General features: G+C 44.3%; 1 protein-coding gene across 1 annotated transcript in view; it reads left to right on the forward strand.

Moving 5' to 3' along the window:
• Positions 1-14343, forward strand: part of LOC149361094 (protein O-mannosyl-transferase TMTC1-like) — a 261151-nt gene extending 246808 nt beyond the window's left edge. Inside the window, exons 15-20 of the mRNA XM_089572587.1 lie at positions 270-405; positions 2077-2221; positions 8963-9100; positions 9748-9870; positions 10884-10961; positions 12107-14343. Coding sequence (XP_089428713.1) covers positions 270-405; positions 2077-2221; positions 8963-9100; positions 9748-9870; positions 10884-10961; positions 12107-12313 — 827 coding nt within the window. The 3' untranslated portion in view covers positions 12314-14343. The remainder of the gene's footprint in view (positions 1-269; positions 406-2076; positions 2222-8962; positions 9101-9747; positions 9871-10883; positions 10962-12106) is intronic.
• Positions 14344-14675: the final 332 nt, after the last annotated feature.

Genomic DNA, 14675 nt, shown 5'->3' on the forward strand with positions numbered 1-14675 from the left:
TTCTGCTTACCTTGCACCAACTGGCCCAACAGGCTACGCTTCTTCAATTCCAATTCTCCGCCATTTCCAGGCAAATAAGGCATAATAGGGACGCCACTTCTACAATTGCTCTGAAATATCTCTTTCAACTGAGAGTATTCTGCCGGATAAATAAAATGAAGAGCGTGAATACAATGATACGAGATTGTTATTCTCCTTCACTTGATCTTGTTCTGTGTGGAATTTACTATCTGTTTCGTCCCCGCCCTGCCTATTTCCGCATCGCACAGGTCGCATCCAGGAGGCGGTACATCAATACCAGCGAGCACTGGAGCTTCATCCAAATCACACGGTGGCTCTTCTGAATGCCGCGAGAAGTCTGCGCACCATGAACTGGGACCGACAGGCGGAATGCCTCTACAAAAAGTAGGTGCAGAAGAAACTGATTTTATTACTGCGGCTATATGACCAATAGGGCAGACAGTCCGTCGTTGAGGTGTTAGAATAAATTTTGCATCAAATTTTACACTTCCACAAATTGTATACATTAGGAAACAGCCAATCCGCGTAATTTTCTATTTAGAAATTCGTGTATTCCAGGGCGTGGGAGGAAAATAAAATAACTGATAAAGGGGCCAAAGGGCTTGTTTCATAGGAGCAATTTGTGCTTCTAACCAGTGTGCTTACATACCAAAAATTCGGGACGACAGCATTTTCGAGCTGGAAACCGTTATGCAGGCAGTTTTTTTTTTCATATAATGTAAGATTTCACTACAACAATCAATATATCCACAGATGATGCAACAGTCTTGTATTTTTTTTTTCTATTAATGTTTTAGCTTTCATCAAAAGCATTCCCCGTGGTTTTCTATGACAGTCCTAATTTTGGGTGCAATCGATTGAAACATTAACTGAAACATTTTACTAAATATCAGAATAATGGACCATTACCTTCAATATTTTTTAACAGTGTCTTACAATTATCAAATTTTCAAAATTTTTGGCCTAGAATAATGAACATGTTCGTGATGCCATTCATGCTGATTTTATCTGATTCCGTTTTTTCTGCTTTAGGTGCTTCTTGTTCAAATTGATTTTGTTACCAATTGATTTACTGCAAATAGCAGCTTTGGTCACACTTTCCTCGACTGCAGTGCCAGCCTAAGAGGCGTGCAAAGGATAGGAAGAAAATACTTTTCAAGGCGGAGCTAGCGCTTTGGGAGAGGATAGCTTCCTCCGCTGGGGTTTATTTCTTGTCAGCACATTTGGAATAAAACACTCTTTCACCACGGGTTTTCTGCGCGTCAGAGAAAACCCGGCGTCGTCGTAATAAAAACATAGAGTTCTCATATGCTTACCTCTGTGTACCTATTGGGCTCAGAACGGGCCTTCGAACGTTTGCCTTTTAAGTGTGGTATTGAGAGAATGAATGCCCATGAAAGTATTTTCCTGTTGCAGGACGCTTTTTTTCTTGCTTTTCTGGCGCGAAAAAAGCCTCTTTCCTAGGGCTTAATTTTAAGAAATTTAAAAGCAAAGACGAATAAAGGTTCCGTAGTGTTCAAAGAAGAGAGCGTGTATCGAAAGGGTGAACACAAGCACTTCTTAATGCTGTGGATGGTTTGAATACTGCAATTTGGGCTATCTGTGCTATGTCCTTTCTAGCCTTTCACCTAGACCCCAAAACGCGACGGTGATTGAAACTCGGAGGAGCGATCAGATGTGTAAAATTATGCTACTGAGTTTTTTTAACTCTCATTCAGTGGTAAGAACGGCAAGCATAAAACAGTTCAGTAATCATTTCTGCAATAATAGTCACATTCTATAATTTTCCCGGAAACGAAATGTTTTGAGATCATAATGAAAGAGTTTATATCCTAGTTTACTGGCAGTGGAGAAGGCTTTATTGCTGTTTCATGCGGAAACGATCATGCCTGGGTAGGCGCATTGTTTAGACAGCAGACAAACGTCCGCGTGCTTTTTGCGCCTAATCAAGGACTCTCTATCCGCATAAATGGACGCTACTGCGGGAGATTGTGCAGAAAGATTAAGTTTGAGCAGTTCTAAAGCTGACAGAATATATCTTTTCTTGGTGCTGAGGGCCCTAGCAGTGGAGCCGGACCCGCAGGTGATGGACAACCTTGCCGTTTTCTACATCAACGCCGGTCGCCTGGACGACGCTCGGGTCCTTTACGATGAAGCGCTCAGGCTCTTCCCTGACCACATGGACTGCAAAGTTCACCAGGTGGGAACGCTCTTGTAGCCCAAAAACTTTTTTTACAGTGCAACAGTTACAGGCGCAGCGCTATCTTCGCTTTTAGGGCGCACCTAGCAAAAGAAGGTTCACATCCTCCTCGGTTTGGAAAGGTTATCTAAAACTAAATTATGCTGCAGAATAACAACAAAATTAGCGCATGTTTTGTAAGGCCGATTTATAAACACTGCGGGATTGAGGATGGAGGACCGGATAAAATAAAATCCTTCACAGAAAGAAAGTACGAAACACGATTAAAAGTACTCTCTCAAACGGGTATGCATATGGTGGCGCCCTATTTTTCGTGGGAAGCATATGCTGTGATGGAGACCTATCCATGTGATTTATAAAGAAAAAAAAGAGAATTTATATTACCCTCGCCTTCTTGATTTTGTAGAATCTTTGCTGGTACACACCCTTCGGGCAATGCTGATGTGCTTCGTTTATTTAATTATTCATATACCCTAGATGCCTTTTCGGGCATTACATATGGGGGAGTCAATAAAACAAAAACGATTACAATAAGCAGATAATTAAAAATGAAACTTCAAACATAGTAAATGAAGTTTCAGTAAACAATGTAGTTTCATAGAAAGTTGTTAAGATCAAAGCAAAGTGAAAGTATTACTTATTGTTTAACATAGAAGGCTCAAAAAACGCTAAAAAATATTTGCACCAGGGTCTTAAACAATTTTACCCAGTCTTAAGCAATAAGGTATCTATACTGAATACTAAGCATTGGATTCCTAGAGTAGAGAAAACAGCCTTATAAGCTGGGCATTAGCTGAGCCTTGATTCTGTGCCAAGGAGTCGGACGTTCTGCGCACGACTTCCCAGCTCACCAGGGAGTGCCGATTGTTGGCCTCGATCGGGCTGGGTCCTATACAATAAGAAGGGTTCGATAGTTATGGTGATTTTACGTGTAAGCCAAAGCAGTTGCGTTTAGCGCATTTCTATTTGTGTAATTTGTATGCTGCATACATTGGTTTCGATATAATAGAGGTGCTGCCTTTCATTATTTATTCGTTTCATTGTGTAAAGCATACGCTGCTCGCGTTTCTGAGATGGTATCTCTTTCTATTAGCTTCTATTATTTCTGTGCGTTCTGAAGTGGATGTCATGACTGGTGCTGTATGCAGCATGCGTGAGCCTTGTCGAGCTGTGGTTAAATAGGTTCTTGTCCCTGTACCCACTCCAGAACTGTGCGTGCATCAGTAAGTATAAAACTGCATTGCTTTCAAATTTTCGCTGCATGGGCTGGCTGCTAACGCAATTGTATAGTGAAGGAAAATAAAACACAATGGGCAAAAGAAAGAATTTTAGTTACTTGATTGTGCGCTGCACGGGTGCATGATTAGTGTGATACGACATAGCGTGAAATAATATTAATTTATCCAATTTTTTCCCGTAATTAATTTCTTTCTACTTCCTAGCGGTAAACTAGTGAGCAATTTTCGCACGCTAACGCATTTGGGGCCCCTCTTAGGTTCCGTGAAGAAAGAAAACATAGGTTCAGCTGTTCCTCTTGGGTTCTTTCATCGAAACTCCGAAGAATAAATGCGAGCTTTTTAAAATGGAGCTGCGGTGAAACATTGGCTAAAAATGTCGCCTCTTGCTTTCACGTACAGTCATAGCTCTGGACGATGTCGTTTATTAACTGATGATAAAATTGTGCTCAAGTCAGCAAAAAACTTCGAGCGCTGTGTTATCAATGTTTTGCGACAGGTTTTCGACATTAGGGTATCAATATCAAATGCTCCTACAATCTGGAAGAAAATGTTAAAGTGGAGGCAAGAATTTTTGTGTGCACAGCAGTAGTTTGCCAATTTTTGCACTATAGACGAGCGCAAGTTTAGTTAAAACAATATTGGCAACTTTGATATTGTTTGCATTGGCTATTTTGTGTCGTTATTCCGGTTCTGCCCAGTAAGCTACGGCGGCTTTGTAGCAAGAGGTATGTATTTGAAAGAGCGCTGAGCGTGCCTAGATACTGGTTAGGAGATGGTCGTGAAATTTTCTGCTTCGTAAGTGCTGAAGACTTGGCTATGTCCAGAAACAGAGATCATGCCTTATTGGTAGAACCTAATGGAGAAGCCACGCTGGTTAATAACATCCTAGTCGAAATCAAGACGAAGAAGTGGGCTTGGGCAGGGGATTTAATGCGAAGGCAAGATGACCGCTGGTCCTTAAGGGTAACGGAGTGGATTACAAGAGGAGGCAAGCATGGCAAGGGGCAGCAGAAAGTTAGGTGGATGGATGAGATCAAGAGTTTGGCGGGGATAGGATGCCGCAGCTGGCACAGGATAGTGTTAAATGGAGAGACATGGGAGAGGCCTTTGCCCTGCAGTGGGTGTAGTCAAGCTGATGATGATGATGATAATGCATGGAGAAGCCATATTGTGTTGTGTGAAAACTGGAAGCTGTGCTATCCAAGAAGAACTCTAGTTTGGGCTAGTTCGTTCATAATTCACCAAGAAACAAAGAAAACGGTGCGAAATACGGGACAAAAGAGAAAACAGGCTGGTTCTGTCGTGTAAGTTTCTCTTTCATCCTCGTATTTCGCGCTGTTTGCTTTGTGAACCAGTGATATTGTGTGATTTTTTGTAACATCGCTTTTAAACATCGCTTTATTCGGGGAAGCACTACTGAAATATGATTTTGCTTCCATATTTTAATTTGACAGCAATTTTGAAATCCTTAATGAAGGAGACGTGCTAGTGGATTTTGCTATGGATTTTGTTGTTCTATGGTATGACTTCATTAATGCAGCATTTGTCAACTTTCTGTGGAGTACAGCCATACGACCGGCTGTCAGCCTACAGTACGAACACGCGCTCCTAATGCAGGGGTGGAATGCTTGTGATTGGTTTTAATTAGGACAGTCAAGGCAACAATTATCTTCTCACTTCATTTCCACTTGGCCGCATAACCTTTGTGCTAAAACTGGTTTTATGTACCGCTCATGTTTCTATAAGAAATTCTGATCATTCTCTTCTACAACCCTCCAGAAAAAGATGTATTGTTTCCGACGTCGCTATGCCAGTTTGTTTTCTCTGGTTTCTTTACCTCGAGCCACAGGAATCGCCTTAACCGATTCTTCTGTACTACTCATTCATCTTTTCCCTTAATGCGCCTCTTTCTTGGCAGGAAGGTCCTGGCAGTGAACACTCACACATCGAAATGTCTTTTATATGCATCCCTCTGATATGTCAATTGTATACTACTTAATGCGCTTAAACAATTTCCTACAATCCCTTCCCTTTTTCTGAACACATACTTTGGCTCACTCAACTAATAAAAAAAGAAGTAACGATGGCCGCTATACGATTTTACTGGCCAGTGAACTTAATCTCAGCGCCAGTGCCTGCACCGTAGTCGACTGTGTGTCGATATTACTTTGTGTTATCAAGCTCTCTTTGCGATGATTCTTTTCATTGAGCTGCTTCTTCCAGGAGCACCTAAATGATAAAATATCCTCCTTTCCTGTTCTCCTTCAGTTCCTTTTCCACTTCATCTTTGATGTATTCTATGAAGACAGCAAAAGGCAGATGACAATACTGAGAATTGGGCCCTGTAAATGCTTCATATTTAAAGCAATAAATAAAGGAGATTATGTACTTGAAATCACAGATTACAATCGCGAAGCTTTATGATAACACTACTAATGTACAAATTTTGTGCTACGGCTCGTGATCGACATGCTGGCAAGTTGATGACGGTGGCGGCGGTTGTCTGAATGCTGATAGACAACACGAATGGACTTGACTAGAGAAGTTGCCGTTTTTGAGCTTTGTCAGATGGCGAAGAATCTGCAGCACTTTTGGGTCGGGGTCGGCGCCCAGAAGCGGTTGAGTTGGCTATAGAAGCTGCCGGCATTTTCATTATGCCCTTTCATCTGGTATCGTGGCAGTGAATGCTTGAAATCTCACGGGGGCTACCTCGTTTTCTTGCATCGGATCTTAAGGGGTTTTGAAATGCTGCAGGGACATAACGGTGCGTGCTTGATGGCGGCAATGAGCGAGGACTAAATGGGTGTCCCAGACCATATGAATTGGTGGGTGCTCATCTGATTGAACGAAAAGGAGGACATGTGCCCCTATTAGTTCGGCAGCTTTCGGCATCGGGTCCTTTATAAGGGCTCCGGTCGATGATAGAGCTCACTGAAGATTAGTTACAACTTCGTGATTCTGTTGAGGTGCGTGACAGTGCATGCGCGTCTCTGGAGGGCCGCTATTTCCATCGGCATATCCTTTTGTGAGACTCTGGAGACTATGACACCACGGATCGTCGGCAGTCGGTGGCGAAGGCTCATTAGGGATACGATGGCCGACAGCCTGGCCGTCAGATTTATCAGCACATCGACAAGCATTCAACTGGTAAAGTACACCCCGCAAAAGTGACAGAGGCTCCGGCGCTGAGAGGAGGGCGAGGGAGACGGCCCAGGCTGGAAAGAAGGATCGTCCGATTCGACGGGAAAAGAAAGCAGAAAAAAGCGAGTCATGGGGCGACGAGGGAAGCCCTAGACGACACCGCGGGCAGTCGGTTCTCTGGCGCCGTAAGCGACCACATTCGGGGAGAAGCTGAGCCTTAGCGAACGAAGAATGTCAACTCTGCAGTCCCTCCATTCCCTGTGACGAAGACTCCTGCGCCATCGCAACGGCATGTAAGCCTGGGCAACTCTGCTTCTGCACCATGTTCTCGTTAACATGTACTCTTTAATATATATGTTTTGTACCAAGGGTGTCTAGCGGTGTCTTTGCCTCTCCGTTCCGTGTGGACCCGCGCAGTATGTGGGGTCCTCACAGCTGTGCGGAGAGGCACCTCGTGTTTCTCAGGTCCCGAAGAGCGAATGTCGAAGCCCAGTGAGGCTGAGTGCGATATTAGTTTGTGTGCGCCCTGTCGCAGTAATGGCGATTCGAATGCGTAGGAGGTCCATGTTTCGGAGTGTGACCAATGCTTACATCCAGCGCGTTCATGTTGCTCAAAGAGAGTCGCGTTTGTTTGTGCGCGCTGTATCACAAAGAGGGAGCTTTCGACTGGCTTTTTTGTCAACGTCGACATCGTCAGTCATAGGTACAATGAAAAACAAAGTCCCCTCTAATGCCCTAATTATTCCTGTCCTTCCCTAGATGCGGGCAGCCCGTCCCAGTAGTCTTTTCAGTTTGACATTTCCCCTTGCGCTCTGACCGCTTCTGGTTAGGTCTTCCTTCTCTTAGAACCTACACTCTTACAGCAGAATACTATGAGTTGTCTGTTCGCCGCATTAATTGCCCCGCTGTAATGTGTCCGTGTCGATGTACGAGAGCCAAGCAATGCAAATTTGGAGAGGAAATTTTAATCCGAGAGCGTTAGATGACCTGTCAACACGAAACCTCGGTGTCACACAAGAAGTGGCGGCGTTACAAAACTCGCGATTGGTCTAAGCTGTGTGACGTCATCAAAAGCGCGAAAATACGAAATGTTGACTAGTTATAGTCAGTGCTAGTACTCACAGTTGCACCAACTGCTAAGAAATAAGGTAGAATCTAAAATGAATTAAAATATAATTGATGCAGTATTGGAATGCGATCAGAATATAATTCGAATTGAACAGAAATAGAATTTGAATAGAGGTACAATTGCTTTGCATTACTCGCACGTAAGTTTCTTGATTGGCCCCGGCGATTTTTTGCACAGTACCCAGGTGAGCATATTCTTGGAACAGGTAGTCGAAAGTATATTCATACCGGTGTTCTTTACATTGGCAATGTGTAAGGCGCAAACAATCGGCGCAGTTCACCAAAAAAAGCCGAGACTGTCGCACGAGTCAGCGGTCTTCACCGAGGGCCTTGGACACATTGTGGCAAAGAATTTTTGGTGGGCAGACACTTCCTTTGGTTAAGTTCAGTGCGGGCTCATCCACGTTTTTATATTGCTACTCCTACGCTTCTTATCCGATACGCTTCAATGACAGTCGTTTGTCAGTCTCCAGATGAAAGAGAGTGCAACCCAGGGTTTCTCGTAGTTTGTGAGTAGTGTGGTTCTGAAAACATTGTTCTGAAGTGGCGTAGAAATCATTTGCATGCCAGTGATCATGAAGGATGCCGCTGAGTGGATAAAACTGCGTGATTTGCTGAATTCCTCAAGTGCTCGTAAAGAATTCTTTAGAACTAACAGATCTATAACTCTTCGAACATGAGCTTTTCCATTCCTCGTGCCAGTCGGCGTAACCAGACAATCATCCTACATAGACTAAGATCGGGCATCGCATTCACGCGATCTTCAGCACACGCATTTAATTTGACTCTAGTGCTCCCTACACTACTATTCGTGCTCCGCCACTAGGACTTTGGATCTTGAAATCGCGGTACGCCTTGTATATCCGCCCCTTCCGCGGTGTGTTTCAAGAGCAGGCCTCTCTCGAACGGCTAGATACTAAGAGTTTGGCCAGACACTTGGAAAGGCTTTCACGCAACGCGGGAACTCCTTCGTTCCTTGCGCAACACGGGTCTGACCATTACGTCGTGAATGGGCGCGCCTCTGATGTTTTTGCAATGCATTTGCATCACTGTTCTGTATGCATCGCCGCCATCAAAGCCCGCTTTCTTTAGGTTTTTTATTTCCCCATTGCTGAGTAGCAGGCCAGATAACAGTCCTTCACGCAGATCTTCCGCCATTTTCGCATAATAAACCTCTCTTTCTCTTCACTTCTTCGTTTACTGCAGCTGCTCTACTGACACAATTTTCCCACAGGCCCAACTGCTTATGCGCCTCCGGAATTTCAGCGGTGCTGAATACATACTGCTGGAAGTGATCGATAGGAACAGCAGTCACAAAGAGGCCCTGCACACTGCGGCGTTGCTGTACAATCTCACAAACCGTACAGCAGAGGTATGTACAAAGACAACGCTACTGAAAGTACGCTCCTAACGCCAGAATCAGCTAGTGCCTTGCAAAAGCAAATCACAGCTACAAGACGTTGTAATGTTGTTCGTGATTAGAAAAAGTGTAAAAATTATAGAATCATAAACCCAAACGTGGTCAGAAAATTACTGCTATCTTTCTGTTGTCACTGTGATTGCTGCTTAATTTTTGTGTTTAGATTACCATACCTTTGAGTAGTTCGATTAAGAGAGATCTTCGGGCTTTCTAAAATGAATCAGCCAAGCATATATGTGTTTGTTCTTGCCACTGAACTCAAATGCCGTGCGGTTCTTTTAATGTTCTCGTGTACTCCAAAATTAGGAATTTCACATGCTCCGGGTAGTTGTTTCGCAATTGCTTAGATAGCTCATGCACATGCATTTTTTGTGTTTTTAATGCATTTCTTTCGGAAGAGCCACTCGAAGAGCTGTTCTCAGTTGAAATCGTTCATTTTGTTTCACTTTATTTCTTCTTCTGCTTTACAAATTACGAAGCACCAGTCCCCGCTTTATTTCGATAACAAGTCGTCCTGGTCTAAAATGCTTCAGACACACTAGTCGCGCTGTGATTAAGAGCCATTCAATGTGTCTGCCTATTTCGGTTTAATATTCCAGGCTATAGAGCACATCCTCAAGGCTCTCAAGCTATGCGCTATCGATGACCGGTCTTGCGCCAAGATACACGCTGACCACGGTGACATTCTCAAGGACATTGATGACCTGAACTCGTCAGCAGAGGTATGATGTAGTGTTGTGGCTAACATGCGTGCGCTTACACTTTCACCAGTTCGGCTCAGAGGCGGACGCGGAATTCTCAGGGAGGCGTAGCGGTGAAAGGACGGTCGTAAACGCTTGGATATCTGTGCTAGAAGTGAGAAATATGAAAAAAATGGAAATTCGAGACAATAACTTTCACGGAATAGTGGTAAGCTTGAAAGTAAGAACAAATTTCTGTAGCAAGCTTTCGACGTGAAGAGAAAGGCAGGGAAAGTTGGGACAGACGTACCTCGAAAAGAGGTGGTGAGACCTGTGGTGATGCCCTACATGCACAAGTTGGCCCACAGTTTAAAGAAGGTCGCGAGTAGACATGGTGTGCCGCTTGTCTTTTCAGCCCGTAAATAGCTCGGAAGCCTTTGCTATCCTAACGGAAGAAGAAGAAACGATGAAAGAATTTGCGTCACCAAGCATGGGCGACCATTTGCGGTATGCGCCGACGGGGTGGGATGTGAAATCCCTCTCTCGTGCGGCCGCTCCTATATAGAGCAAACCGGACACTGCGTTAACAAGCGAATCAGGGAGCACGAAAGAAAAGTTGAGCAAGCTAAAGAAGGCACATATTTACCCAAGCATACAAGATCCTGCCCGTCACCCTCTTGTCAACAAGTAAGCAAGTAAAACTGTCAACAAGTAAAGATATGAAAGCTAGATATTTATTTCAAGCTTTTTTGATTGGAAAGAAATAACGCATATGCGTCACCAACACATCTATAGGTTTGTCTAAGACCGAGAAAAACTATTTCGCGCATTGCTATCATATTAAACTTGAAACGAAACATGGTAGTGTTCCTTTCGTTAACGACGGCTATATCGTTGTGCCATTTGCCTCCAAATAAAGCAGTTGTGAGTGGCACTCAGTCCCCTCTGCCTTCCTTGTGTATGTGGGTGTTTCGCGCCTGTAAGCAAAAATACTTCCTATTCATGGCACAAAAATAAACCCCTCTGTGCATTCAATTGTGTTTTCGCATTTTCAGAGCTATTTGATGGCTATACGGCTGGATCCGGATCTGGCTCATGCGCATCTCAACCTGGCTGTGATCAGACACCTAGAGGTTAGTCAAAATAGTCAAATGGAATGAACAGTTTTCTTATTTTGAAGCGATTAAATTTTTGGAGCCATGGTTGTGTGCCCTGCAGCAGTGGTTCCGCTACTGTTGCGTTCGCTTGTTGACCCGAAAAAACACGGGAACGAATCCTCGCCGCGGCGGCGGCATTTAGACGAGGGCCAAATGTCCAGATGCCTTTGACCAGTGTGTTGTAAGCGCACGTTAAAACACTTCTGGTGGCGTCAATTCATCCGGAGCCTTCGACAACGCGGCCTCTCATAGCCCACGCCAACCACTTGAATAATTAGTCCCACATAAAATACCAGTATTACGTGCTCTAACTTACTTTTGATGTAAGATGCGTGCCTGCGCGTATACATCTGTTGTGGTAAAAGTGTGTTCACTTCCATGCATATGAATCAATCTAGGAAGTACAACGACACGCTTTTGCGGGACGTTTTCAGTAAAAGAAAAAAATCGTATCGACGAGATTGACGGAGGGGAGCTTCAAAGAATAGTTCTTTGTGCAACTCGCTCAAGCGGAAAGAGATGCTGCTGCACGGCGTTACTATGCGCCGTGATGCGCAGTGTTGTGCCAGTAATCTCATATTTGTGTTACATTACCATAAGGCCATATCAAGATGTCCGACTGGTTAAAGGGGCACGATCGTGACAGAAAATGCCAGAGGAGGAACGGAAAATTCTGTCTCCAAGAAACAAACAACAAACAAGTGCCAGAGCCGTCGTCGGCAACAAATTGCGCCAAAGGGGCGCTATGTTTGTGCGAACTTCGACAACTACTTGCAAAGGCTCGATTTCGTCTGGCTCTAGATCTGTTACACCTTACTAATGATCTACACGTGAGATCTTTTAATAAATGCCTTCACTTCATTCATTTTACTTTATAACTGCGAATGCACCGAAAATACTGCTTGGGTTTTGGACGTCGGCCGAAATATGAGTGGACATATATATATAAAGAAGACAGTTGAATTTGTCGAAAGCTCCTAGATATATTCGCCAAGTATAAAACATGATGTATCTGCTAGTAGTTGCAGACCCCTCTATCTACTGAGAACAAAAAAAAAATTGGTGAGTGCTTGCGTGAGTGCATATTCTGGAAATACTTGTGCTTTTCCCGTCCCGTTCAGGGTGACTATTGGGGCGCTTTCCACCACTACCAAGCCGCCCTCTCTCTGGACCCGAAAAACGAGCTCATCTTGGACAACATGGCCAAGCTGAGGCGTCGACTGGCCCGTCGGCAGCCGTCTCAGCGTGGTGTTGCTCGTCCATCGTCCAGAAGAAACACATCACCTCCTGCCTCAATTGGCGTAGACAGCACCCTCCATGTGTACTGACTGGACCTGCCAGTGCGGTGCGCTCCGCGAATCGTCCGTCGAAACCCGTCGATCGCAAAAGGTGGCCTAGGACTCCAGTTTCACATTGCTGTGTCCACAGCCAGTGATAGGTGGTATGTGAGTCATGTGTCTGCAATTAAGCCACCATAGCGTGCCACTTTCCCTAAAGAAGAAACAATTACCTGAGCTCTCGGTGCAGAGTTTCAATTGATGTTGCTGGTTTCACGCCTGCGAACTTTGAGAGGCATACACGGTGTCTCAGGGCATATACCCATATCTGAAGAGTGAAACGTGAAATCACTTCCCTTGGGGAAGTGATTTTGAGAAAGTAAAGAGAAAACGCGCCTGAAGGTCTCCTATAAATACTCCTAAATCATGGTACATTTTTTCTGCATAAGGTAAACAAAAAATTTGACGTCTAACGTCTTTTTCCTAAGTTTGCACGTTACCGTTCTTCAAGGATATTTTGTTGTTATTGTGGGCCCATTAAATGTGCAAATAAAATTTAAAAAAAAATGTATTATGCCATGGAGTTCTGTTTGCGCTTGTACTGCAATTGAACCAGAGAATGAAATTGGGAAGATGTTCAGCTCTGCTCCGACAGCTCATTAACATGTGTGAGCGGATGCATCAAGCTATGCAAACCCGTGCCTACGTGTTTAACCTTACTACGTGGATTCGTGCATGACTTCTAACGTCTGCTGTGTTCGCACAGAACTTGGCCCGCAGTCACACCGCCATGGGACGCTTGGACTATGTCCCTCACCATTCGTTCTGCAAGGGACAAGAAAAATCAAAGCAGAGTTGGGATGCTGCAGCTTGACCTCACGCGACACACTACACAATGCGTGCGGCTCAAGTTTTCTGCATGACTCAACTGAGTTCCTGGCAAACGTTCGGGGATGTCCTGCTCAAGGCGCTTACAGTTTTCGTGTTGTGCTGGTGTGGATTTAAGCGAACGGAAGCTGGTTGCATTCATTCCACCTGCTCTCCTGTCAGCTACCTGGAGATGACAGTGCTCAAACTGCTGTCGCGCTGCTCTTGTGACTGCCTTAATGTTTTTCTCGCGAATTGATAATGCGGAGTCCTCTGGTAAAATCCGTGGTGTCGGGAGGGCGCACAAATGATGCTGGCCCCTTGGACTCCTGTGATTTTCCCCAGAGGAAATGACGTATTTATTTTAGCGCAGCGAATGTTTCTCACTTTTGTAGCAATAACGTGTTTTCAGCACAGAGAGCTGAATTGCAATGCAGTGTCCTCATCAGTGTATGTCTGTGTGCTGTTCGTCGCAGTGCGCGTCTTTTAATGTAACGGTGTTTGTTGGATGTGTCTAGGTGAGCGCCGTGCGTAAAGCTGTCGTGAAACCTCTTTGCATTTGTTTTCCTCCCCTGCTATCTCCGCGGTTTTGCTTTATAAGAGAGTGCTTTTATATTTACTAGTCAAGGCAAGCTGGATCTCAGAGCTAAGTGATGTGGTTTGAATCACTCATGCTAACCAGTGTTGTAGCTTAAGCTATACAACTCTAAAGAAAATAATTTCGAAGATTACCCATTGCAATGGTATTAACATCTTATTACTGTACAAAACATCCTTCTACACTGAAAAAGCGGCAACCGAAGCCCTTCACAAATAAAAAAACATAAAAAATCGAGTCAGTGTAATCGACGGAGTTCGTAGCGTTCATATGGCGTTCGAATGAACAGTTACTTTTATGTAATATAATTTTCATGCAGCAGCAGGCGGCCAAAGCATTTCCCACATCAGTATATGGACTACGTGTGGGATAGATTGATGTTCGCGAAACGCCTTTGTTGATACCCTCCATAAACATCTTTCCCTCATTAGACCCTGCTATTTGTCGTTCAGGAAATTAATGTGCATTTCTAGTGCCCCGCATTTGGAAACTGATTCATATATCCAGTGTAAAACGTTTCGCGGTGTGCCATATTCAGATGACCCTTCTAGGGAGTAATGTTAGTTGTCGGTTGTATTTCAGAATGGTGTGTGTAAAATCAACCGCGCTTTTTGAGGTGGACGGGCAGTGAAATGTGTCAGAGCAAGGTTTGTCGCGTATGCAGCTTGCCAAAATCATGAAATTTTGCGCCATTCTCGCCACCATCATTCAAAACAAGGCTACAATATCTCTCTCCCAACGATATTTAATTGTCCAAACATCCAGAAAATACGTCCACCTTCCCCCAGGGTACTTGGCGTCTGCTCTTCCCGTCCTGCCTTTTACCGTCACATGTCAGTGGTCATCAGCCATGGGCAGCTGAGGTGGATATTGGTTACCTGTGGAGGACGTGTGTAAGAACAAAGGCATCATGAACAAGATTATTAAAGAATATGCACCTTATGCTCC

This window comes from Amblyomma mixtum, chromosome 2 (genome assembly GCF_055824585.1).
Source record: "Amblyomma mixtum isolate Tamu chromosome 2, ASM5582458v1, whole genome shotgun sequence".
In the NCBI taxonomy this organism is placed as follows: domain Eukaryota; kingdom Metazoa; phylum Arthropoda; class Arachnida; order Ixodida; family Ixodidae; genus Amblyomma; species Amblyomma mixtum.